This window comes from Marmota marmota, unplaced genomic scaffold, assembly GCF_001458135.2.
Source record: "Marmota marmota marmota unplaced genomic scaffold, marMar, whole genome shotgun sequence".
Classification (NCBI taxonomy): Eukaryota; Metazoa; Chordata; class Mammalia; order Rodentia; family Sciuridae; genus Marmota; species Marmota marmota.
The window spans coordinates 1,950,673-1,977,811 of NW_025999899.1; the positions used below are offsets into that span (position 1 = coordinate 1,950,673).

At 41.0% G+C, this 27,139-nt stretch overlaps 4 protein-coding genes across 10 annotated transcripts in view; 2 read left to right on the forward strand and 2 right to left on the reverse strand.

The window, feature by feature from the left end:
• Kiaa0753 (KIAA0753 ortholog) overlaps nucleotides 1-8,547 on the reverse strand; it is an 80,848-nt gene extending 72,301 nt beyond the window's left edge. For 4 of the 6 annotated variants that reach the window (XR_001505753.2, XR_007345691.1, XM_048798387.1 and 1 more), the window contains exon 1: nucleotides 179-515. The gene's annotated coding sequence lies outside the window, so the exon portion shown is untranslated. Of the gene's footprint in view, nucleotides 1-178; nucleotides 516-8,478 lie in introns of those variants that run through there. The other 2 variants (XM_048798385.1, XM_015505943.2) reach the window with 2 other exon arrangements.
• Nucleotides 544-2,886, forward strand: Txndc17 (thioredoxin domain containing 17). Its single transcript, XM_015505946.2, has 4 exons — nucleotides 544-763; nucleotides 1,252-1,333; nucleotides 1,745-1,820; nucleotides 2,648-2,886. The coding sequence occupies exons 1-4, from the start codon at nucleotides 619-621 to the stop codon at nucleotides 2,714-2,716; spliced, it is 372 nt and encodes a 123-aa protein (XP_015361432.1). The 5' UTR covers nucleotides 544-618; the 3' UTR covers nucleotides 2,717-2,886.
• Nucleotides 2,961-9,691, reverse strand: Med31 (mediator complex subunit 31). Its single transcript, XM_015505945.2, has 4 exons — nucleotides 9,547-9,691; nucleotides 8,479-8,556; nucleotides 8,111-8,207; nucleotides 2,961-4,317 (listed from the first exon to the last, which is right to left on the reverse strand). The coding sequence occupies exons 1-4, from the start codon at nucleotides 9,572-9,574 to the stop codon at nucleotides 4,125-4,127; spliced, it is 396 nt and encodes a 131-aa protein (XP_015361431.1). The 5' UTR covers nucleotides 9,575-9,691; the 3' UTR covers nucleotides 2,961-4,124.
• A 20-nt stretch (nucleotides 9,692-9,711) lies between these two features.
• On the forward strand, nucleotides 9,712-26,845 carry CUNH17orf100 (chromosome unknown C17orf100 homolog). Of its 2 annotated transcripts, XM_048798391.1 has the most exons (3): nucleotides 9,712-10,702; nucleotides 15,963-16,208; nucleotides 26,764-26,845. In XM_048798391.1, the coding sequence occupies exon 1, from the start codon at nucleotides 10,047-10,049 to the stop codon at nucleotides 10,383-10,385; it is 339 nt and encodes a 112-aa protein (XP_048654348.1). In that variant the 5' UTR covers nucleotides 9,712-10,046; the 3' UTR covers nucleotides 10,386-10,702; nucleotides 15,963-16,208; nucleotides 26,764-26,845. The 2 variants fall into 2 exon arrangements, with proteins under 2 accessions (XP_048654348.1, XP_015361434.1); XM_015505948.2 differs by lacking the exon at nucleotides 26,764-26,845 and having other exon boundaries at nucleotides 15,963-21,757.
• Nucleotides 26,846-27,139: the final 294 nt, after the last annotated feature.

Genomic DNA, 27,139 nt, shown 5'->3' on the forward strand with positions numbered 1-27,139 from the left:
CCCCCGCCCAGTCCCGGGCTCCCGCCCCCCGGGCCCGGACCCCACTAAAGCTAGATAGGAGAAGAACTCATCGGGGAAATGAAACAGAAGGATCTGCCGGGTCAAGATCTCCTTCCCCTCAGGTCAGTGACGCCTAACGCAACTTCCCAGAATCCCCCCAGCTCCAGCTCAAGCCCACCTGGCCCGGGGCGAGGCGCGGCTACCAGTAGGCGGGCAGTGGGGCCCCCAACTAGGCCTCGCTTCCGGCCGCTCTCCCAGTCGCCATAGCAATAGGCGCAAGGCTGCTTGGGAGCCGAAGAGGCTCCCCAGCCGCACGAGGGGTCCAGGTGTTGCAGGGCTGCAGGTTTTGCAGCTAATCTCCATGGGGCCGGAACCGGGACCCAGATCAGGGAAGAAGCCTGAGTTTGGGTGGGAAACCGCCCTGAAAGAACTGAAAAACAACAGGATAAATACGGTGCTGGTTAATTATGGCCTTCACAGGCTCCGTAGCTTGGCAGAGCGGCGCTAGATCCCGAGGTACGGTCCTATTCCCGCCCACCCGGAAATGGCTTCTCCCCACCCCGAGGGCGACCCGCCCAGCGGCAGCTGCAACGTAGACTCCTCCAGTACGCAGTACTCATGGCTGTCTACGAGGAGGTGAGCGTGTCGGGCTTCGAGGAGTTCAATCAGGCTGTGAAGCAGCACCTGGGCAAGACCATTTTCGCCTACTTTACGGGTTCTAAGGACGCCGAAGGGAAAAGCTGGTGTCCCGACTGCGTGCAGGGTGAGGCCGGAATCTGGGTACTGCCCAGAAGTGGTGGGAAGACCGAGGCTACAGCCACAAAGTGGGGTTCGAAGTGGTATAAGAGGGAGCCTTGGTCCTAGACACCTGTGAGGCCATCTGAATTGCTCTCCTTTCGCATCAAGTCCTTCCCCGACATACCGAGTGCTCTTTTTTTTGGATTTGTGACCCAGATGATCTTGAAGCCCGGTTCTTAAAACTTCATTTCCCCAAATGATCTAGTCGTATACGTGAGTTGGTCACTTTTCAGTCTGCAAACATTTCTGCTTTTCATTGTTTTGGGCGTGTGGCGTAGATCAATGTGGCTCTAAGACCAGAAGAGAACACCTGACTCTGTTAAACTCCTCTGTTAAGTGAAAAGTCTAACTACAGGTTAAAGTCTGAGTACTTATCAAGACTGGGGAAGAGGGAAGAGGATTGTGGAGTTGATGTGCAATTATTTTATGTTAATTTTTTTGTTTTTTTTTAAGCGGAACCAGTCGTTCGAGAGGGGCTGAAGCATATTAGTAAAGAATGTGTGTTCATCCACTGCCAAGTAGGAGAAAAACCTTAGTAAGTAACAATGTATATATGTTGTGTTTCTGACATGCACTAGACTTACAGGTGAAAAGGCCCTCAGATTTGCACAGATTCTTTGTTATAAGATAAACTGTAATAAGTTAAAACAACGGGGACCTATTAAATTCAAATTTATAATGCATATATTCAGACTCTTGAATTAAGTAGAGGTAACTGAATGAATGTGGCCTGTTTCAGTTCAGTACTTAACTGGCTTTATAGTATTTTGCATCTTAGTCACATTTTAAATTAAAAATTGCAAAGGGTAGTAATTTATAGTCCTCAACTTTTTAAAATGTTTACAACATCAGTGATTACTAAAATACTAACTATCAGGACATATCACATACTAAGCAAACAGTATAACCAAGTAAATTTTTTTTCATAACTTTTTTTGGGGAATAGTTGGAAAGATCCAAATAATGACTTCAGAAAACAACTGAAAGTAACTGCAGTGCCTACACTAATTAAATATGGAACGGTGAGTGTATTTATTCTTTTGATACCAGGGACTTAATCCAGGGGCATTTACCACATCCCACTCCCTTTCTATTTTGAGATAGGGTCTTGCTAAGGTAATTAGGGCCTCATTAAATTGCTGAGGCTGGCCTCAGCCTCCCCAGTCACTGGGATTACAGGTGAGGTTCTGAGCCTAGCAGGTTATCATTCTTTAAATACCTTAGGAATTCTAATTCACTTTGTCAAGACACTTTTAACTTGTTCTAGAGTCATATTTGAAAAGATGTTGACATTCCATCTCAAACATCCCATTGTTGTTCAGCATGCTTTAAAAGATATACAACCAGGCTGACCGTCCCCTACTCAGTCCCAATAAACTGCTAAAATAATGCAAATATTTAAATACTTGATTTTTTTTTTTTTACATTTTAAAAATCCCTTTTCTTTAAAAATTTAATAGCCAGAAAGTTGGTTGACTCACAGTTCCTTAAAGCACTAATATAATGATTTTCTGTTAATACATTATTCAGGTTTAAAAGAAAGGGCAACTCCTTTATTTCAGTCATGCACTTGGGATCCTAAATTAAGGAGTTCAGGGCAAAGGACAGCTTTGGGCTTGCTGTCTCCTATTTTGGTTAGTGGAGCTTCCTGGTATTCGGGGTTTAAGGCCTTTAAGCCAAGTATTTTAATGATTCACCTTAAGGCAAAATGTCTTAACTGTTTTTATAAGACTTGTTACTCTGGCAGGTTTTTTATATTCAATGATTTGTGTTATTCAAGCTAAAACTTATTCCACTCCTAATAACACCATGTGGCAATGCTTAAGACTTGACTGTTCTTTTCTTACAGCCTCAAAAACTGGTAGAATCAGAGTGCCTTCAGGCCAACCTTGTGGAGATGCTGTTCTCTGAAGATTAAAATTTAATGATGGCAACTGTATCTTGATTTCCTGGTTTGCTCTAGTTATAAATAATGACTTTATTTTAGTAGTAAATAAATGATATGAAAATTTGCATTCATTTTAGCAGTAAATAAATGATACGAAAATTAGCTTATGTCTAAACAATAAAGAATGCTTTTTAAAAATACTCATGAACCTTCAATTTTCTTGTAACATATAGCCATCTTAAAGATTTGAGTAAAATAAGTTCAGCAGTGGCAGTCATAGTTCAAAGGAATATATTATTGGAGGTTAAAAAAATAGACAACTTCCAAATCTCTGAAGGGATTAGGATCTTCAATTCCAGAAATTGGCAGAACAATAGATATTTTTAAAACCACTTCTTTGCTTTTGGAATGTAGAATTTAACCACTTAGAGAAAGTACAGCATGAATCTAATCCAGCTGCTTAATTCAGGCAGTTCTGTTTTATAGCTGTGTGAATGTGCTTCACTTGAGGAAGACTGGAGACCAGATAACATAGTTATAAGAACTCTAGAATGTGAGTCAGACACACTGATTTTAGTGCTTAATAGCTTTTTTCCTCCTTTACAAATAAGGATCAATGAGAATGCAAGGCAGCATTTAAGGAGCATGTGGTTTGTAGTACTGGCCAAATATTAACTTTCCCAAATGAACACAAGCATTTGAGGCTCATCTTTGTTCAAACTTGAGGTCAAGAGTCCAAACACCAATCTTCTCCATACCTTTCACTAGGTCAGTGACATACTAACAATTCTTTCTTAAAGTTGCTATCTGGCTGCTGGGATTGTGGCTCAGCGGTAGAGCATTCACCTAGCATGCGTGGGGCATGGGGCGCATGGGGCCCTGGGTTTGATCCTCAGCACCACATAAAAGTAAATGAATGAAATAAAGGTATTGTGTCCAACTACAACTAAAAAAATCTGGCAAAGTATTTCCTTTCCTATAGAATGTAAAAACCTTTATGGGATTTTTGCTTTGTGATTTAACAAGAGGTCCTCCACTCTAGTCCTTTCTTTCAGTAGATAAGAGGGGTGGAAAAGGTGATCCAAGAGATAAAAAGATTCAAGAGAGGACTTGCCCCAGGGACTATTGTAAGTCATGAAATAGGCTTAGAGTTAATTACATTTGATAGCCCAATCCCCTGCACCTAACATTTCCATTCTTTCTTGATTCTGTTAAATGTTAATAAAAATTTACAAATCCATCCGGAAATCAAAGTAGAACAAGTTTGGCTTAACAGAAATAATGTATTAACAATAAAAAGTTAGCTGGATTTAAAAGCACACTAAAGTATCCAGGTGCTACCACGATAAAGGTAGGCAGGAAGTCTCTTGTTTTGTCTTCACTGTATAATGGAAATACATTATATATAGTTTTAAGAGCCTGATCTGTTTCCAGCTTTTCATTTTCCTGACGTGTTATTTTGCTGTTGCTGTTCTGCCAGGGCTTGTTGAAGGCGCATCCGCTTCCGAGAATAGTGTTGCCAGTGTAGAATCTGCTGTTCGTCAATGAATTTCGCACACTGAGCATTCACCAGCTCCTTTCGAAAGTGTTCATATTGGAGCAGTTCTAACATATGTAAACACTGAGGGTACCTGGGTTTAAGTTTATAAGTTAATGACCAACATAATTTAAGTCAATAATGCCAGTTCTAATACATCTAATTGTACAGCCTACCATTTCTATTAACATTAACTTAGTGCACCTTGGTAGTATACTATAGATCCATTGTCCACCCCCAAACCCCTTCCTTATGTAGAGAAGCTAGTCAACAAAAGTCATTATTGAAAAAAATTTTCAAAAGCAAGAAAATTTAAGTTCAGAGTAGTTAAATAACTTGCCCAAGACCACACAACACAGTGATACACAGAGTCGAATTCTGGAGATAAATCATTCTATTCTAATAGCCAGAAAGTAACATGAACACTTATAAATTCTATTGGTTTTCCACCAATAGTGAAAAAAGACAATTTTTATTGTGAGTCAGCTTCAAAAAGAACTATGTACAAACACTGTTCTATAGATTTTCACAGGTATTAGAGCAATTCTAAAATTATTATACTCTCAATTGAGTTAACAAGTATATTGTGGATAAACAGAGCCAACTTTTTGGCAGTCAGAAAAGAAGTTATAGATAAGAAAAGCAGGGAGGCTCCAATGAACCCTAAGTTATTGAGCTAGAACTGAAAACACTAGTATGTACTCATGGCTTTAAATGTATACAGACATAGAAAACAGATGTGTATGTGTGTGCATGTACACAATTTCTAGCTTTGTGTTCGTTCTAAAAGGGCTTAGAAGCAATGACGAATGAGCATGCTTAGTGCCCAGACTGTGGTTTTCAAACAGCATTTTCCAGAGTTCTTTAGAGAAATGAGTAATTCCAGGTCTAGGATGGGAAAAATAAGGATAAGCTTGGTATGCTGTGCCAAAAAGAAATGCTAAGCATTGATGGGAAACTGTCGAAAAAGCACTTGGAAGCCCATCTGAAGATGCTCTCAGTGGCCAAGTTTGGAATAGAATAGACGTAATCTACAGGATACAAAAAAACCCAAGTCCATAGTGATGTAAATAGGAATGTAGAATACATAGGAATTCTCTTTTCTATTCTTAGTTATTTTGTAAGTGAAATTATTTCAAATTAAAAAGAAGTAAAGTTTAAGACTATTAAAATACATTAAATCATATAGGGAGTACACAAACCCAAACTGCAAGTGATATGCAAACTGACTAAAGTTTGTTAATCATTTATAGACTAGGGCATTGCTTCTTTAATGTGCATAAAAATCACTTCTCAAAATGCTGATTTAGGAGCTAAGGGTACAGCTCAGTGGTATTACTCTTACCTAGCATGCATGAGGCCCTGAGTTCAGTCCCCTGTACTACAATCTAAAAAAAGAACTAATAGATTCTGATTCAGTAGGTTTTTGAGGCCTGACTTCTGCGTTTCTAACAAGCTTTCAAATGAAACCAATACTGCAAAGGTCTGGAAAGGATACTGAATAGAAGGGATAACACTACAGATCCTTCCAAGATGTTAAAGATTTCTATTCATACTCCAAAAGTAAATAGTTGCCTGTAATTATTGGAAGAAGCCTAGAATGCTTTATTCACACTGTCCTGGCTAATTCCTTTCCAAGACATCATCAGTAGTTAAAAGATCTGGTCCACAGTACCAGCTGAGTGACCTTGAATAAGGTACTTAACACTCTAAGTACCATTTCTTCATCTGAAAAATAAATAAATGTGACAGACAACCAAGAAAATGGTCTCAAGAAGCATTTAGTCAATAATTGGAATTGAGACAGTTATCATTTATCATATCAAACTTGTAGAAAACAATGCTCAGAAAAGACAGCAGTTCTAAGACTCAGATTTACTTCCTCTAGCAAACACCGTCTATTCAAATACCGATTCCTGTGTGATCTTTAATTTTCAGTCTATGGGTATGTCACTTCATTAGGTTCCTTGGGATCAGAAACTCAGTGAGATGAGGACAGTGGTAAAAAGACAGGTCAAACAGACCAAGTAAGGAATTATAAATAATTTGAAAGGATATTAATATTCTCTGATAGGTCATAAATCCACAAGACGAAATAGAAGAGGCACAAAAGGGGAGTCTTACAATTAGACTTTTTCAAAAATAAGATAAGGATTGAACCCAGGGCACTGAGCTACATATTCAGCCCTTTTTATTTTTTTTATTTGGAGACAGGGTCTTGCTGAGTAGCTTAGGGACTCGCTAAGTTGCTGAGGCTGGCTTTGAATTGCAATCCTCCTGCCTCAGCCTCCCAAGTTGTTGGGATTACAGGTGTGCACCTTAACCTGGCATTCTTCCTGATTTTAGAGTAGCTAGAAATTTGGATTATTATATAAAACCTTCCCATTTTTAACCCAGCATGTTCATGCTTGTCAACCTAGGTGCGTGAGATGCATAGGCAGGACGATCTCAAGTTCAAGGCTAGCTTGGACAACTTAGACACTGTCTCAAAATAAAAAATTTTAAAAAAGCTAGGGATGTAGCTCAGTGGTAAAGGGCCCTTGAATTTAATCCCTAGAGTTCCACCAAAAGGGGAAAAAAAAAAAAAAACCTTCCCATCTTCAAATTGGTGGCTACTATTTTAAAAATCTAAAAACCTGTGCAGATGGAATGAAATGCCCAGTGGATTAATTTGCAAAAGTTTCTGAATTCAAATATCTATATGGCTGTAGTCTCCAAGAGGTGATAAAGTGATTCTGGACTAACCCAAAAACAAAACTTGGAAGAGGTTAAAGCTGCAAGGACGTTTATTTTATCACAATATAAGAAAGAACTTTGTTAACATCTGGAGTCAGCTCTCCCTGATAGAGTAACACAGTCACTGGAAATTTCTAGGCAGAGTGTAAACAACCAACTCTCAGCAACAATGTGAGATTGAATTGGATGGTGCCTAAGGCTTCCATAAGTCTGTAAATCTGCCTACATACAAACATATAGTAAAGTCTTTTTTTTTTTTCTTTTGGCTTATTAAATGAATCAATAGTTTCATAAAGAACCAGTCAGGGTGCAGAGTCTTACAGCAAGCACATGGGATGTCTGCTTTATGAATCAGGTCAGGAAAGTGATTTGGACAAAGAATAAGTTTGAAATTTTTCTTCTCAAACTTTTGTTTTTTAAAAAGATTTCATGTTTGCTTTTTGACTATCTGGTTAAAACAAATCACAAGTGTGAATTCAAGGTTTATTTTTACCATTACAAGAACTTAGGTCTGTGGTTACAACATGCTTCTTAAAATCTAGTAAGTCTTAAAATGAAAGTATCTGTTGAATCTGAATGGTGTGTGTATTTTCTTAAGTGAATTAATGGATGTGAAGTATTTTACACAGTGCATGAGGCCATGAAGAAAAGACAGCAGTTCTAAGACTCAGGTTTACTTCCTCTAGCAAACACCGTCTATTCAAGTATCGCTTCCTGTGTGATCTTTAATTTTCAGTCTATGGGTATGTCACTTCATTAGGTTCCTTGGGATCAGAAACTCAGTGAGATGAGGACAGTGGTAAAAAGGTCAAACAGAACAGAACAGATCATAATATGACTTTAGCTCAAGGAGACTGGACTTCAAGAAAGTGACATGTTCTGATTTTCATTTTTAAGAGATCAAACTGGCTTCTGTGCAGAAAATTATTTTGCTTCATTGAGTTTGAGAGGACTGAGGTAAGAATGGAAGCAGAAATAACCAGCAAGTAGATATTCCAAGTTAGAAATAAGGGAGTTTTATATTAAGGTGGTGATAACTAAAAATGGAGATTCATATTTTTTCCAGTGTGAAACTAAGAAGTCTGCTAAATACCAGTGCTTCAGATTAAATAAAGTACATACATATTTAGAATTATAAAAATTAAACTTACTTTAGATACTTGGCATATTCTGGTTCTTTCCAGTAAAGCAAGTACTTAAGATAATTAACAAAAGCTTTGTCTTTGAAGTAACCTCTTTGGGCAAGAACTGAAAAGCATGAAAAAAAAAAAAAAAAATCTGTAGGTCAAACCAATCCTTGGACTACAGACTTGTGACCCCGATATAAAGAATCTACTTATTTAACTTTCCCACAAATGAATTCAATTCACAAGTCCTAGTTTGCTCATTTATATATATAAGCCAGCATAAGTAAAATTCCATTCAATTGAGAATGTATAAAAAGCAAATACTACTATGAATTGCATCTCTTCTGTCAGAAACCATGTACAGCTAGCTCCTTAATAATCAAATGACTTACAATTAAGGTAATTTGGGTTGGCTAAACACTGTACAAATTCCAACTCCAACTGAAACCGAAGTCGATTTCCAGCATCATCTAGGAGAAAAGACAGCAAAAATCAACCAAAATAAATGTTACTGTATGTAATATTGATTTGTAGACAAGAAACAGCAATGGGGAAACCTAGGAGATCTTTATATAAAGAAAAGCATATGGTGGTCTTCCTCAACTGGGTGTAAGAGAAGAAAAGCTTTCTTAGAAATCTATGAAAAGTGGAGCCCTGGTTAAAAGGAATAAATTAGGAGTTTCTCTACAATTAAAGAGAAGTCATTTTTTTTTACCTTTTTTTTTTTTTTTTTTTTTGGTTGTTGATAGACCTATTTATTTATATTTGGGGCTAAGAATCCAACCCAGTGTCTCACACATGCCAGGCAAGTGCGCTGCTGCTGAGCCACAATCCCAGCCCCAAAGAGAAGTCATTTAAAAAAAAAAAGGAAAACAAATGGCGGCCAGAATGCTTAAAACTACAACCTTTAGGGCCACTAGGAAGGCATGTGAACAGCAATCACTGGGGTAGATTATAACTGTGTCTTTCCCTATTTTAATAATAGGCAATAACCACAATTGCTAACAGTGATTAAGTTCAGCAAAAGCCAAGTGCTAAGTAAATTTTTTAAAAAGTTCAGAATTCAAGCTGAAAAGAAAAACTTCAGAGTGAAAAATCGTGAGAAGTTTCAGAGATAGAATGATACACAAGTTTATCGACGATATTTCAAACTTATGTAAGCTCATGTGAGAAGCAGAAAATTAGTGAAAGAGACGGTTTAAGATCTGTCTTCTCAGTCTCGCCCATACCGTGGAGATGGTGTCTACAAAGCATGTTATGGAGAAAAGATGTTTAAACAAATCAAATTCTGAAAAAGGCAAATCTGCCTTCGCCCTTCTTCCAACGCTGCTCGCCTCTCGGTCCCAACTCTAACCCTGCCGAGAATCAGACCTGAAAGGAACTCCCGGGGAAACGGGAGAAGGGGTCTGGTCGGAGAATGGTTGGATCCGCGAAGATTCGAGGCTCGGAGCAGTACTCACCTGTCTCCATAGCGACGGCAGCGGCCATAACAAGCAGAGACACTAAATCGCCAGCAGTCTGACAGAGGAACAGCCCCGAGTGTCGGGGGAGGCTCCGGAAGCCATGGCTCCTCCTTCCGGTCGCGGGGCAGTATGGGATTCGGGGGCGGGCACAGCCTCGCTAGGAGGCGGGCGGCTCCGCCCATCCCTGGCTCGCCGGGCCTGCCCCGCTTGGCTCGCAGAGGCTCACTACTGGCAAGGGGGCGGTGCCGGAGCCGCGTGGTGTCTGAGGACCAGGGTCCAGTGTTTGGAGGGACATTTCAGCCCTCACAGGACCGTGGTGCTTCTCCGTCATCTTGTCGTAGCACTCTTACCTGTGACAACTTCGTAGTTTTCGAGTTTTGCGCCTAGAGTGATGTAACATGCCATTCTGACGTCATTTCTTATCCTATGACGTAATCATGGAGGCTGTGGGCCTCCGGAAGCCTCATTGACTCTCTTGGTCCTCTTACACCCGCAGAATGGCCTCGCCCCTTGGGGGCAAGCCGTCTACTCCACGGGTGGAGACTGCCCACTACAAGGAGACGTCGACAGTCCGCGTGGAGACATCGTCCCATCGCGTGGAGACATCCTCTCTACAGGTGCGAACGTCTTCCCGGCAGGTGGAGACCTCCCACTCCCCCTCTGGAAAGCAGTTTCCTCGTGTCCTTGATGTTTCCTCCCAACGCGTGGAAAGCTCCTCACAGCGCAAGGAAACATCGTCCCGCCACGTCAGGATCTCGTCTTTGCAAGTGGAGACATCTCTGCAACGTGCAGAGAGCCCGCCAGGCGGGACAAGAAGACCTCGTGCCAAAACATAAAACTGGCCTGTTGAAATGCTTCCCAAGGGTCGTGGCCCATAGCCAGGGCAGAATTGTTTCCACTTTCCAGCTAGCCAGCTGTCAGGAGGACCAATCATATTTCGTTTCATGGAAACAGCCCATAAATCAATGTAAGAAATAGCCAAGCTGCGGTTTCTGGATTCAGCCAACATTTATTGACCGTGGTGCACCTTGGATCATTCCGCTTTTGACCCAGTGAACTATTTAACTTGAAGCCAGTATAAAAGGTTTTCAGGCCCGTGATACTGTGTAAAGTAAGTTGATGGACAGAGAGGCTATTTGAAACTCTGAGCCAGGTGAGTTTGGGATTCTTTAGTGCTCAAATGGGCCATCACCATTTGAAATGGGAAGAAGGACCAAACTGAAGCCATGACCCATGTACTGATCATGTGCCTGCAAGTGAATTATATGCATGCTGAAAACCTGGGGGGCAAGGAACAATTTCTCATGTATTATTCATTGGCTTTTATGTTTCAAAATAATGTGCTAAATCTTTATACGTGGTACCCCCAACCCACACAACTTTCTAACAGGTCAGATGTTAAAAACTAATAAATCCATCGACAATCAAAAATAATCTTAAAAAGAAAAAAATAATTAAAAAAAAAATCTTAGAAGAGAAAGCAAGAGGAGGTCATTCAATCCTCACCTGAGGTCTGAGGAAGGTAGAGAAGAGCAATATTTATTGAGTACCTACTCTGTTATAGACACTGTTCTCAGCACAAACTATACCAGTGAAATGTCCCTCCAAAGTTCTTGCTCTGATGGAGCTTACACTTTGGTGAAGAGGCAGACAATAATAAGAAAATAAGACAATTTTCTATTGTGATTAGCACTGTGAAGGTACAATGTGATAGATAATGGACGTAAGGCAGTTCTTTAGATACGGTAGTCAAGGAAGGCCTTGCCAATTAGATAACATTTGACCTGAGATATTTGTGAGTAAACAGTGAGCCATATACAGATCTAGGGGGAATGCATTCTAGGCAGAAGGAATAGCAAGTTCAAAGCGGGATGGGAACAAGCTTGTGATATTTAGGGAACAGAAACACTTAGTACAGCTTCAGTTTAGAGAGGAAAAAAAAATGTGGTATGGAATAAAAGAGATTAAAAGTAAGCAGGGAGCCAGACACAGTGGTCCATACCTGTAATCCTGGCAGCTCTATAGGCTGAGGCAGAAGGATTGCTAGTTCTTGCCGCAGTCCGGCTGCAGCAAAATAACCGGGGGGTGACGAATAACTTGTGTACGTTGATACAGCAGGAGTAGGAGCCGTTTATTGCAGGACAGGAGCAGTATTTATACATTCCACACAGCTTATCTAATTAGCATAAACTAGATACATCAGTCAACCAATCAGGAATCTCTACACCTAATAGCTCGGTTTTGTTACTTCTCAAACCACTCCCTCTGACATTTTGCCAGGCACCATCCAGACTTGTTTACGAACTCTAACATTCCCCTGGCAAAATGCCAGGTGTTATTTTGACTTATTTACAGACTCTAACATTTCCCCCTTTTGTTTAATTTAAATAACGACCATAGTGGTTTTTACAGAAACACCATAAATAACCTGCTACAAACAGAAAGGGAGAATACAAAATGCCACAATACCAAGCCAATTGATGGCTCCATGCAAGAAGCCCTTGGAAAAATTATACCAGCAATGACACTGTTAGCAAAGATACCGAGTTACAATTTGTTGTAGATTACAGTTTGTTGTCTCAGTCCAGGTAAAGCAGTGTCTCAATAGATTAACTCACAGTCCAGGTAAATCACAGTCCAGGTAAGTTCTGCAGGCAGCTAGCTTAAATCACAGTCCAGGTAAGTTCTGCAGGCAGCTAGCTTGATCCGAAGTCTCGTCTGTTTCTCAGCCGAAGTCTCGTCCGGTTTTCAGCAACACTGGAAATTCTTCCACCTTGGTCTTTACCGGCACTGGGACGAAGGCAGGAACTCCGGATGGCTAAAGAAAATCCTGTAGCATTCTACTAAGAAAACAACCTTCTGAACAATTTAGTACATTATCTCAAGGTTTTTTTGCATTTGAAATAAGCATTAATAGTGCTCATTACTCATCAGCTTCCAGGTGTGGGAGAACCATTGTAGCTTAGTTATTGGCATTGAAAATGACCAAACATCAGGGACACCAGTAGCGTCTTCTGCTGGCTGTAGTGCCTGGGCAGCCCCAGATGGCCCTGGGGAGTGTCCCGGACTCAAACTGCTACTGGGCACAGGGAGCAAGAGCCTGCGAGACTGTGCCTCCAGGTCAGGTCTAGATTTGGGCTCGCGGCAGTGGAAGAGCCAGCTCCCCGGCCAGGAGGCGGGGAAGGGCCAGTCGCCGCCGCCTCTTGGAAAATCCTTGCTGCGCTGTGACCGGCTTGCACACTCGGCAGCCGCCTCTCTGCTTCACGCACCCTCCGGTAATGAAAAGTATTTAGTAATAGCCTTTTGCTGCAACTTTTTTCCTGATAATCCTTCTTCTTTTGAACTTTCTTTTTCTTTCTGACTAGAGTTCCTGGGCTCTTATCAACACATGCCCTAACTATTCTTGGTTCCACTGGGGTGCCTCCTTCCCTTAGTAATTTACTTCTCACCCCTTCCATATTTTCATCACAAAGACAATACAATACACTGAGACAAAACAAGACACAAGCATACTGTATCAATCTTTTCCATTTTTTTGAAATGACCATTTTTCCTCTCGCCCTATCTGCCTAGGGATGAGCAGATTTGCTCCCGTCCTATCTATGGACGGGCAGCTTTTTTTTTCGTCACTTACCCCCGAGTGTCCCGGGGCTCCCCGTACGGGCCACCATCTGCCGCAGTCCGGCTGCAGCAAAATAACCGGGGGGTGACGAATAACTTGTGTACGTTGATACAGCAGGAGTAGGAGCCGTTTATTGCAGGACAGGAGCAGTATTTATACATTCCACACAGCTTATCTAATTAGCATAAACTAGATACATCAGTCAACCAATCAGGAATCTCTACACCTAATAGCTCGGTTTTGTTACTTCTCAAACCACTCCCTCTGACATTTTGCCAGGCACCATCCAGACTTGTTTACGAACTCTAACATTCCCCTGGCAAAATGCCAGGTGTTATTTTGACTTATTTACAGACTCTAACAAGTTCTAAGCCAGCCTCAGCAATTTAGCAAGCCACTGACTCAAAATGTAAAAAAGTAAAGAGAGTTGGGAATGTAGCTCAGTAGTACAGTACCCCTGAATTCAATCCCCAGTTAGTACAAGGAAAAAAAAAAAAAAGGCAGGGGCCAGTTTATAGAGGGTCTTGTAAGTCACAACTTTTATTCTAATGTCAGTACAAAAACATTGGAGGATTTTAGCAGGCAAGTGACAGGATTCAATTTACATTAAAAGAAAAAAATACCTGTTTTCTGTACGTAGGCTGTAGGACAGTGGTTCCACTGGGGCCGATTTTGTCTCCCAAGCATACTTGGCAATGTCTGGAGATATTTCTTGCTTGGGAGGGGGTCATAGGAGGCACTATCAGCATCTAGTAGGTAGAGGCCAGAGATGCCACTAATATCCTGCAGTGCACAGGTCAGCACCCCATCCCTCCACCAACAAACCATTACTGGGTCCAGAGAACGTCAATAGTGCCAATGTTGAAAAATACTGAAGATTCGGGCAATTTGGAAAATTGCTAGAGCATGATCAACTGGGAAAGCACCCCACTTCTGCATAGCAGGATTGTGGGGAGGACTAAGAAACACTAAGGAAAAAGGGTTAAAGGTAGTGTCGTTTGGTAAGTAGCAGGGTGGGAACTCTCAGAGGAAAGGTGTATGTTGCTTTTTGAGGAGCCCTCCATCCCTGCTTTCAATAATTTATGTGATATTTACCCCAGGAGGACAAAAGGGTACCATCTAGAAGTCTGCTAATGAACCTGATCATGTGGGACCTTGTGAATTAGAGCACTTGCTATTTCCAGGCACTGGGCTAGATCATCACTCACATTTCTTCATTTAACTTGGGGGGGTGGGGTGCACTGGGCTGTTCCCTAGAATAGTGACTCAGGCCAAGAGAAATGTTATAAAACCCCAGAGGCTACCCCACTGCTCTGCCATATAAAACTTCTGCTATAAATGAATAATTAGCCTTTGGAATTTTAGTCTTTGGTGAGCTTACTAATTATTTTTAACATGACAGACAGTGTATACCTTATGTAAAAACACTCTTTATAAGTGTTCTTTTTTTTTAGAATACTTATTATTTTACATATAGATGGACACAATGTCTAAAATAAAGACATTGTGTCCATCTATATGTAAAAAAATAAGCTTTACATGGTGCTGAGAATCAAACCCAGTGCCTCACACATGCCAGACAAGCACTCTACCTCTGAGTCACAACCCCAGCCGCTATAAGTGTTCTTTAAATGAACAAAGTAGTTGCTTCTGTTTAATGCTATTCCTCATTTTTTTTTTGTTTTTAAATTTTTTTCATCATGGAATAATTTTTCATATTTTTATTAGTGCAGTATAGTTATACATAGTAGTGGGGTTCCCTATTAATGTTTTTATTACAAAAGTGATATATGCTTAACAAATGAAATAATTCTGTGTTAGAGTTCGTAAACAAGTCTGGATGGTGCCTGGCAAAATGTGTTATTTTGTTTAATTATTTAAATTAAACAAAAGGGGGACTGTGATTTACCTAGACTGTGAGTTAATCTATTGAGACACTGCTTTACCTGGACTGAGACAACAAACTGTAATCTACAACAAATTGTTACTCAGTATCTTTGCTAACGGTGTCATTGCTGGTATAATTTTTCCAAGGGCTTCTTGCATGGAGCCATCAATTGGCTTGGTATTGTGGCATTTTGTATCCTCCCTTTCTGTTTGTGGCAGGTTATTTATGGTGTTTCTGTAAAAACCACTATGGTCATTATTTAAATTAAACAAAAGGGGGAAATGTTAGAGTCTGTAAACAAGTCAAAATAACACCTGGCATTTTGCCAGGGGAATGTTAGAGTTCGTAAACAAGTCTGGATGGTGCCTGGCAAAATGCCAGAGGGAGTGGTTTGAGAAGTAACAAAAGCGAGCCATTAAGTGTAGAGATTCCTGATTGGTTGACTGATGTATCTAGTTTATGCTAATTAGATAAGCTGTGTGGAATGTATAAATACTGCTCCTGTCCTGCAATAAACGGCTCCCACTCCTGCTGTATCAACGTACACAAGTTCTTCGTCACCCCCCTGATTATTCTGCTGTAGCCGGACTGCGGCAATTCTGGGCTGGGGATGTGGCTCAAGCGGTAGCACGCTCCGCTGGCATGCGTGCGGCCTGGGTTCAATCCTCAGCACCACATACAAACAAAGATGTTGTGTCCGCCAAAAACTAAAAAAATAAATATTAAAAATTCTCTCTTTCTCTCTCTCTCTCTTAGAAATAATTCTAAGATATGTGAAGAAAAATTTAATAATTTATAATCTTTCCATTTCTGTCTTCTGGAAATAACTGATATCAGAAACTTGGTATATATTCTTCCAGGTCTTTCTCCATTAACTGACTGCCTGTATCTTCTTTTTAATAGTTACCTAGAAGACTTGTTTGAACATGACTCTGAAAAAGACAAAACACCTGATTTCTGGATGATTGATTCTCCAGGAAGGACACAGGATCCTGTTAGTTTCTTCCTGCAATCTTTGTTTCATAAGAGGTTTTGTTTTGTTTTTTTCTTCTTCTTTTTTTTTTTTTTTTGGTATCAGGGATTGAACTCAGGGGCACTCAACCACTGAGCCACATCCCCAGCCCTATTTTGTATTTTATTTAGAAACAGGTTCTCACCAGTTGCTTATTGACTCTTGGTCGCTGAGGCTGGCTTTGAACTTGTGATCCTCCTGTCTTAGCCTCCCGAGCTGCTGGGATTACAGGTGTGCACACAATGCACTGCCTGTAACTGACTGCCTGTATCTAGGTTTTATCTAGGTTTTTTCTTCCAATTTTTATTTATTCATGTTTCAGAACTTAAATCCAAAGAGACATGCAGAGCAAGAAAGTGTTGAAGAGGACAAAGTCCTGAAGAAAAAGACATCAGCCATACAAATATCTTTTACAGATTCCACAGCTTTAAAATGATTCTGTATGTTGGAGAAACCTGTTTGTCATAATTGTTAATGTACTTACTGCATTTTGTAAATGTGTGTTAGCCATATTGTGGGTCATCCTCCTCACATGGTTGTCTCTTGGAAGCTCCAAAGGAACATGGTGCTGTTGCACCTATGACATGCTATATAATGCTAAGCACAATGTGTGTACTTAATAATGAGTGAAGAGCAGTATTCTATCCATTCCCAGCCAAGAAAGCCTTTAATGGCTCAATCTAATAATCCATTGGATTTATTGTGGTCTGTAGTAGTTGTGACTTGCCTTCAGTCACAGCCAGCCAGGTTGGTTTGAGAAATTAAGTACAAGTCCATCTAAGGAAGAAGTTAGCACTTCTTATTCTCCTCCGAATCCCCTCTCATTTATATATAAGCTATGGGCAGCTTACAAAATTGATACATCTGTTGTATTGAAAAATACTTGAAATGAAAAAATGATATTGATGGGATTCTCTTTCCCCAAACTACACAAACCATGGATAAGAACCATGAGTCTAACCAGCAAGGTTTTTGGTTCAAGTCCTGACCTGTATTTTCCAGAATTTCTGTTCCTCCATCCTTCTGTTACTCCCATCCAGTATGGCCAATACAAATATCCAAGCCTGGATACTTGATCTAGCCTCTTGGTTTAATAACCTTTAACTATGTATCTCCTACAAATAGCCTCAGCCCTTTCTATTCTACCTACCACCCTGAGCTATATATATGGTTAGAATTGCATGGCTGCAATAACAAAAACCCACCCAAAGTGGCTGAAACAAGTAGGAATTTGTCTCACACAACAGTAAGTCCCATGGCATTTCATCCCAGTAATGCCATCAGAGGTCCCGTCAGTTTTTCTGCTATACCATCTTTAGTACATTATCTTTGCCTTCCTGCCTGCTTCCTCGTGGTTACAAGTGCTTTTGTACCTCCAACTCTCCCACCTGCATCCAATCAGACAAAAGGGACCAGGGAAGGGATTGAGTTGTGGTTTTTTCCTACCAAGATTTTGCCTTATTAGTTGGAAAGGCAAACCTTTCCCAAGGACTTCTGTTTGTATTTCATTGGCCAAAACTGAATCATAATGGCTACCCTTAGCTGCAAGGGAGGTAAGGAAATCAAGTATGGCACTTCTTTCAGGTGATCGTTAGTAGTTCTCTCAAATGTCTTAGCAGTTACCTTGCTCTTTTCATCTTTAGTGTATCATTGACCAGAGTAAGTCCCTGAGGACTGTCAGAAGGCCTTCCTTATGGCCTTTGTCTCATATTGGTGCTATGGATTTGAATATCTGAAATATATTTTTACTGGATAAATTACTCTCTTTTTTTTCCTTTCAGAACTTTAAAGGTGTTGCTTCACTATCTTCTTATTTGCATTGTTTCCAACTAAAAAATTAGCTCTCTCCTATCTTTGTTCTTCTGTACAATGCTTCTCTATGACTTCATATAATTTTCTCTTTATCAGTGGTTTAAGCAATTTGATTATGAAGTGCCAGAGTGAAGTTTTCTTAATGTTTCTTGTGAGTTTATTGTACCTTTTGGATCTTTGGTTTTAATAAAATCAGAAATTCTTTAGTTTTTCTGTCCTTCTCCCCCCCCCCCCCACGGATGTCAATTACGGGCATATTAGGCTTCTTGAAGCTATCCCACATCTCACTGATGCTCTGTTCATTTTTTTTTAAAACTGTATTTCATCAGATAGTTTTTTTTTTCATCAGATAGTTTTTATTATTTCAAGTTCACTAATCTTTTTTTTCTCTTTTTTGCATTGTCCAATTTATCATAAACATTACCTCATGTTTTCTTTTTATCTCACTCATTATTGGTTTAAATAGTTGAATTTGGGTCTTTGCAATATTTTCCATATATAAATGATTTCATATATTCTGTGTATATCTATTTGGCATGTTCAACCTTTCCTCCAGTTTCTTAAACATATGCGATATAGTTTTAATAACCACTTTAATACCCTGTCTAATTCTATCATCTTTGTTATCTCTGGACAGTTTCTATTGATTGACTTTTCTCTTTATTAGAGTTGTATCTTGTTTGTTTCTTTTCATGTCTGGTTATTTTTGTTTGAATGGCAAGCGCTGTGAATTTTAACCTCACTGAATGTTGTATATTTTTGTATTCTTACAAATATTCTTGAGCTTTGTTCTAATAACTTTTAACTTTAAGTTATTTGGAAATAATTTGATCTTTGAGTCTTGATTTTAAGGTGTTGTTGGGTCAGAGTAGTGTTAAATGAAGGGTTAATGTTTTCCTACTACTAAGGCAAAACTTTCTAAGTCTCCCCTTGATAACCCCTGCTCTTAGTGCATATGAGCTTTGGAGTGGTCCTCTCCTTCAGGTGGTACTTTTCTTGCCCTTGAATAGTTTTCTCATACACATGCAAGGATCAGCCCTCAGCTGGATACTTGATGGGGACCTCTGCTTATCTCTCTCTTTCTGCATAACTTTCCCATTTTCAGCATGCTGTTCTGTGAATTCTAGCTATGTTGGCCTCTTATCCCAGCTCTTATCTCAGAGAAGTGAAAGTACTCTGCCAAAGTTCCTCCTTACGTTGCAGCCTGAAAGCTTTCTCCAAATAGTAAGCTGGGGCAATCATAGGGCTTGCCTTTGTTTCTTCAGCTATTCCAGGTAAGAGGATAAATCCAGTCCCTGTTATTCCATTCTGGTTGGAAGCCCTCTCCTCCTTATTATTTAACATAAATTTTGTTGGAGATGAACTTTGCCATTTAGTTCCCACGTAACAGAATATTCAGATGAGACTGTGACTAAATTTATGGAGTAATCATTGTAGCCTAGAGATGGATGGTATCACTATCTTCCAGAGATGGATACAATGACTGTTGAGACTTTGTGTCTCTCTTTTTTGAGGAGAAAGTATCTTTATTTCTCTGAACAATCATTGCATTATGTTTCTAACACAATGTAACTATTAGATTAATTAGATCGGGGAGTATAGAAGTTTAAATATAAATGCTGATTGGCCAATATAATTGACTGTAGCAGTTGGAATTTTGTCCCTTGACTCCAAACACCCCTTCTGTACTCAGCTTTATGGCTAAGACTAGGTCTCAAGGTATTTCTATTGAAATACCTTCATGTTAAGCTCAGGGGACAGGGAGGCACCAGAGGGAGCATTCAGTCTGGAGGAGGACAGCAAGTCTTCTCCCTGACTGCTATGTTCTTCCTCCCTCTTCCCCCATGTGCTTCCTGTGAGCATACTGACACCAGCAACTAACTCTTCACCCAGGAAGCAGCAATGTCTTCCCTTAGTGGTGGTTGAATATTGTTTTTAATTCTCTATTTGAAGAACCCATTTTACTGCGCCCCTCTTCAAAACACCAGTATTCCTCCAAGTTTCTAGGTTTTAGTAATTCTGATCTCAGTTCTTTCCTGGAGGTAATGTAAGGAAAGAACTGAATGAAGGAAATCAAGAGAGAGGAGAGGTGGCTCACAGTAACACAGGTTTATTCAGACAAACCTGCAGAGAGGGCCCAGTGGAGAGTCCTTTCTTCCATTTACAGCCTAGGGTAGTTATAGGGGCATGAGGCAGTGGGGGATTTTGCTAGGGGATTGTCAGGGAAGCGTGCTTGTAGTCATCACCTCCATTGTTTTAGGTGGTCACTGTGACATGTCAAACCCAGTGCTTTTCAGAATTGCAGTCTCTCAAAACAATTTTCTTTCTTTGCATGATAATGGAGTATTGCCTAGGGTTTAGGTCAGGGTGATTCAGGGTGTGAGATAACTGTTGTTCTAAGATGGAGGATATGTTTCAAAATGGTGTTGCCTGTGTCCAGTTCTTCCTAACAGGCAGGGCATCTTTTCCATATGCTTATTATCCAGGCAGGTTTCCTTTTCATGTGGATTGCCTATTCATATCCTTTGTTCATGTTCTTCTTTCTAATTTTTAAACTGATTTTTCTGAGTCCTAAATATTCTGAATACAGATTTTCATTTATTTGCATTGTAAGCAAAGTTTGTGGCTTGCCTTCCTCTTTTTAAGTTTCAGAAGACAGTTCCTCACTTTCCACCATGTGCCTCCATCTTAACTGGCTTCCTTTCATAATGGCAGCCATGTGTATCTGTCTTAATAAACTGACCCCCTGGAGTGCTATCCCAGGGTTTTTTAAGCTTCTAGTCAAAACTATTAAAGGCTGGTCATAACCAGCATTTTAAAAAAAGTAAAAAGAAGAAAATATATCAGAGTGCTTCACACTGTTTAAAATAGAGAAGAGAAAGAAGGAGAGATTTGAACAATTCAATTATGATTCAATGTCAAAAGTACTATGTTACTAGAAAGGGAATAGGCTTCTGCTGGGTCAATCCATCAAGCACCCATTGGTAAGAACATTTTGCAAAAGAAGAGAATAGTAAGACAATCACTGTTAGCCTGGATACAAGCAAAAAGTTCTAGTTAAGGATTAGTAGATTTACTGAAAGTTGTTAAAAGACTTTCATGTCCTGTAAGGTTGACATAAGCTAAGTGTACAAGAAATTAGTTTCTCAGAAGAGGTCTTCATCCCATTAAATCCATCAGAAAATTGCTTAAGTATTTTATCAAAAGATAATTGATCCCTTTGGCTGGGCACGACGGTATAAACCTGTAATCCTAGTGACTTGTGAGGCTAAGGCAGGAGGATCACAAGTTTGAGGCCAGCCTCAGCAATTTATTGAGGCCCTAAGCAAGTTAAGTGAGACCTTCTCTCAAAATAAAAAAAAATAAAAAGGTCTGGAAATGTAGTTTGTTGGTTAAGTATCCCTAGGTTCCATTCCCAGTATCAAAAAAAAAAAAAAAAGATAATCCCTCAAAAGAAGTTTGTAGCTTCTATTCCCAAAACATCCCTGAGCCAGCTAAGGTGTGGGATAATTTCATTTTATAGTGTAAAGGCATGTTTCATGAACATTGTTTCTGAAGATGCGTATCATGTCTTGAAGTAAACTTTTACTGTGCATGACTGTTTAAAGTGGTTTGAAAACACTATGCTGTTTTTCAGAGCTGATATCTGTTCAAGGCCTCAGAAATTCCAAGGGTACCAGTTTCTGTTTTTTGGGAAACTGCTCCATCTTTGCAGGCATCTGGGTGTTCCTCTGGATACCCTCACAAACTTATCTGTATTCCTGGTAGACTCAAATCCACCCCAGTTCTGTTCTTTCCTCATAAGAACTTCCTCATAAGGCTTCATTTCATTTGTTAAAGGGTCCCAATGCTAAAATAAAATATTTGAAAACCATCAACCTCTTCTGATCCGTTTGTTGACTGTAAGGAAACACGGTTCTTGGGCCTCCTGAGATGGCCCTGCCCCCACCCATATGCCAGAATAGCAAAGCTTTTACCAGTGGAAACTCATATATTTTGTGTCACTGGCCCATTTAAAAAGACTGGGAAGAGGGGCTGGGATTCTGGCTCAGTGATAGAGCACTTGTCAGCACCACATTAAAAAATAAGTAAAGGTTAAAAAAAAAAGTGGGAAAGAGGTCTTAAGTAAATTGTTCCATAATATGTATTCATTGATGAGACACCTTTACTAAGATTCAAGGCCACTTCATCTAATAGTTACTAGAAGCTGTTATTCTAGGTCCTATAAAGTTTACAAGGGACTCCAAAAAATAGCTAAGGTCTAAAACTTCATTGGCTTCAAAATATAAACAGGAAACAAAATTGAAATTAATAAGCTCTAATTCTAATGCACCATATGATAGGGATCAAGACCTCCAAAAATTAGGGCTGGGGATGTGGCTCAAGCGGTAGCATGCTCGCCTGGCATGCATGCAGCCCAGGTTCGATCCTTAGCATCACATACAAACAAAGATGTTGTGTCCACCAAAAACTAAAAAATAAATAAATTAATTAAATTCTCTTAAAAAAAAAAAAAAGACCTCCAAAAATTAGAATGTATAAAACCCAGGAAGGTCTTCAAATGGCTCTGCCAAGGTATCTACACACTGATACCTGGGTCTCAATAGGTGAGCCTCTCTCCAAAACTGCTAAGACTGATAGACTTAGCGCAGGTTTGGCCAGGGGCAGCCTAAGACGCTACATTTCTTCTCATTGAGGTATTTGGGCAACTATGATTACTAGGTGCCTCAGATAAGTGATCTTACCTCAAGGGGGCTCACTTCCCCCACTAAAATGAAATGTTTAGAAAAATCCCTAGATCTATGATTCCCCAAGTGAGGAATGGTATGCAAGGTGATTCTTAGGAGGCATAAAAACAAGCATTTTTATTTTGATAGCTAAATATTTACTTTAGTATGCCCTGAGGGGTAAAATATAACTAGCCCTCCAAATCTGTAATTTTGCCAACATTTTACATAACAGACACTTAAAATGTTTAAGTGAATTGATTTAAAGAAAAGATAATTGATTCTATAAACAATTGGACTTGGATGTGACTAAAGGTTTGAAAGTGGTACAGTGCACACTGCCTGAAGTTTGTGAAACTATTGTACTCATTTAGTAACTGAAGCAGTATTTTCAAGTTCCAGAAAACCTGGCAATGCGAATCAACGTAGTAGACTTCATCTAGCCTTTTTGTTACTAATGAAATCAAATTTAAAAGTATAGAAAATACCAGAGTGCTCACTCACAATAAAGGTGAAATTTGTTCTATGAACCTTTTGTAGACAACATCACAGGGTAAAAATGTGTTTCTTGTTAAGAGTCACTCTCAGGGGCTGGGGTTGTAGATCAGTGGTAGAGCACTTGCCTCGTACATGTGAGGCATTGGGTTCGATCCTCAGCACTGCATAAAAATAAATGAATAAAATAAAGATATTGTGTCCATCTACAACTAAAAAAAAATTAAAAAAAAAAGAGGCACTGTCAAAAAAAAAGTTGGAGAAAAGTGCATCTGTGAAGTGCCTTCCTACTAAGTGTCCCCAGGAGTCCATGACCATCTTTAACTTTGTGCAATAACAGATAGTGGACAGCAGAGGTCAGCCAAGCCCCACCTGCATTGGCATCACTTTGACAGAACTCGGAATTCTGGAGTCTTGGAAACCGTGGGTCGGGGATAGATATCTACCTGGTAGAATAGAAGCCTGAGTTTGTCAACAGGAAATCCAGCTTGCTGCCTCCGGGGTGACAGTTCCGAATGAGACAGCACAAGTACCCTGGCCTGCCCCAGCATTGTAGCTCTCTTCAAGACCCCCAGGTTTGATTCTTGTCTCTAGACTTTTCTGAACCTCCTGGGGATGCTTCAGGTGTCCAGTTTTTCTCAAACTGGATCCTGTGATTCAGGGTTGGGCCATAATCATTGTTCACTTGGAAAATCAAAGCATCTTCATGGGACATACCCACATAGATTTGGAAGGACTCACGTCCTCCCCCAGTTCTGGAGGAATGTTTCAACATTCCCTTCCCAAAGGTGCTTGGGCACCTAAGAACAGTGAACCTGCGCTGAGCACTCATCCCAACACCGCCACCCCCACCCAGCACCGTTCAGAGCACTCTGTATTCTAACTCATGCCTCTGCACATTTGGGTGAAGTAGGTCAGGATACTAGGGGTGGGGAGGTTAAGTGCCTTGCCCCATGTTCTGGCCAGGATGAAGCAGAGCCAGAATCCAAACCCAGGCAAGCTGGCTCCAAGCCTGGTACTCTTAACCACCAGCTGCTGTTGTGTAAGGGTCAATGCCTTGTCCTCAATGTGACGTTTCAATTTCTAAGGACAGTCAGGGTACAGAGCTCTCAAGAGAAATCCTGGGCAGAGGTCATCAGAAGAACAGGGATGATCAAGCCCAAGACAGAAAGACTAGAAAGACAGAAAGACACTGCTTCGTTCTCTATCTGAAGGGCTGTCTTTATCAGAGGCAGCCTTGAGAGCAAAGCTGCCTCTGCTCAAAAGATAGGATCAAAAGGTAAAAAAAGTCAAAGAGACACGTTTGGGCTCAGAAAAAAGGAAATGTTTTAAAAATATATTTATTATAAAATCCTAAATCTACAGACAGACCTAGAAAGCAATACCCATCAGCCAGCTCCATTTGAAATCCCAACCCTATGCCACATGGTGTCAGATCCACAAGGAAATTTTCTCTAAGGGTTGAGCTGTTCTAGCGATGGGCTTGGCTGCTTCCTGACACACAACAGTGAGCGCACTCCATCCCCTTCAGCAAGAACAGACAAAGGCTGGGTAACTTACCGAGGAAGACAGGCACAGAGGGAATTTATGTTGTCATCGCCTGGGATGCCTGGAAGATCCCCCGCAACTGGAGGAGGGAGAGAAAAAGGAAGCCCTGGGTCACATCTCCCTGGCCAGTCTTTGGCCTTTCCCCATCCTCCTACTTCCTCACGAATGGCAACACAATGTTTCATCACCAGCTCTGCCCAAATTGGAGACCCTTTTCTGTACCTCTGGCCAGCCCCACCCCACTCCTTAACCCCCCAGTTCATTTTATGTTATTGCCTCCCAGATTCTTCAAAGAGCTGTCTGTACTCATTGCTTATATGGCCCATCCTGATTATCTCTCTCCCCAAATCTGTCCTCCCTGATGTCTCTTCCCACTAGTCTTAATGTCAGATCCACTGGTCTCTTCTCAGTCTCCATCCTCCCTGAACTTCCAGTAGCTTCAGACTTGGGAAATTCCTTTCTCAAAATCTTATCCACCACTGTTTCCATGAACCTGAACTGTCTGACCCCTCATCTTTCCATGTTCTCTTCTCCCACCCCCAAACCCTGCATATGGCCCCAGAATTCTTGTCTTGGCCTTATTTTCTTATTTTGCACATACTGCCTCAGTACTCACAGTGTCAACTGCTGCCTGATTGCTGATGTCCCTCACATCCAGATGCCTCTCTTGAGCCCCAGACCTTCACAGCCCCAAGGTCTCATCCTGGATGAAGTAGATTCCAAGAGTCCAAAATGCCCATCTGCTTCTTGTCCCCAACTCTCCACCTTTGGCCCTATTTCTACATTCCTCTGCCTGCCTTTCCTCAGTAGAACCACCTGTAGTCAGCTACAGAGTGCTAGTAGAATCCCGTTACCTTTGACTTCTCTCTCTCAATCACCTCATGACCCACGGGAGTCAGCCCAATGGATCTGTCCACTCTGTTTCTTGAAGCCAGCCCCAGAGTCATTCATTGTCCAAACTCAGGGTTCCATCCACTCTCTGCCTAGTTTCCTTCCCTCCTTTCCGAGCCATCTCCAAAATGTTTCCAAAATCATGTTTTTTAAAATACATGTCACACCTTCCTTCACCCCCCTTCCTCAGACACTTTTGAGGCTTTCCTGCCTCTCACGCTGCACCTAGCCTGCTCTTCAGTTCTCTGGCATCGCCTATTACTGGGTCGCTCTCTGCTCTCCGCTCTCCATGCTCCAGCCACATGTTGCCAATGCTCACTTCTGAGGGGCACACTCAGTGTGATCTGGCTTCAGGAACAGGAAGAGGAGAGCCCCAGGCATGGGAGTTGGTGAAACCACAGAAACTACAGGGTCGGGTGTCCTGTGGAGGCAGCATGCTGGGCTTGTCCATTGTCCTTATCTGACCCAGCAGGCACTTCTGGATGAGGACGTGGCCCATACCAGCACCCAGTCAAGCACATCAGTGTACAGAGCCCCGATCCAGTCCCGAGACCTTGAACATAAGGCAGAAGCTGGCTGTGATGCAGGAGGTGCTGCGATTTCCTTGAGCCCAGGAACCAGCCCCATGGCCTGGCCTGGCTTTCCACTGCTTCTGTTCTCATCACCAGCCACCTCCTCTCCTTCCCCCTTGCCCACTGCTAGAGTGTAAATGATGAGTACCACCACCCTCAAGGCCCATGTATTAAAGGCTTGGTCCTTGGTAGTGCTGCTGAGAGGTGGTGGAACCCTTCAGCAGTGGGGCCTAGTAGGAGGTCTTTAGGTCATTGGAGGCATGCTCTTGAATAGAATTGTGGAACTCTGGCCCCCTTCTCTTCCTATTTTGCTTCCTGGCCGCAAGGCACGCAGTTAGTCCCCTCATGCCCCCTCCATCATTACCATCTTAAACTCCTTCCAGAGGCCTAAAAGCAATGGGTCCTCTGATTGTAGACTAGAACCTCTAAAGCCAAGAGCTAAAATAAACCTTTTTTCTTCATAAGTTAATTATCTCAGAAATTTGTTACAATATCAGAAGGTTAACACATCCACCTTGCTCACCTTCAATAGAATTCTTCCTTCCTTCTTTCCTTCCTTTCTTTCTTTGGTATTAGGGATTGAACTCAGGGACACTCAACCACTGAGCCACATCCCCAGCCCTATTTTGTATTTTATTTAGAGACAGGGTCTCACTGAGATGCTTAGCGCCTTGTTTTTTGCTGAGGCTGGCTTTGAATTTGCAATCCTCCTGTCTCAGCCTCCCAAGCTGTTGGGGTTACAAGAGCGCATCACCGTGCCCGGCTCATAGAATTCTTAAACATGCCAAGTTTATCCCTGCCTCGGGACCTTTACATTTGCCATGTATGCTGCCAAAAATGTTCTTTCCTAGATTTTTGAATGGTTTGTCTCATCACATCAGGTGTCACATCAAATATATCTTCCCTACCCAGGTTTCCCCTGATTAAATACTCCCTCTAGGTCTCCTACATTCACCAATCTTATCTCCCAACCCTTATTTTCTTTCTCCATAGCACTTATCACAATGGGGTCATTTCTATTAT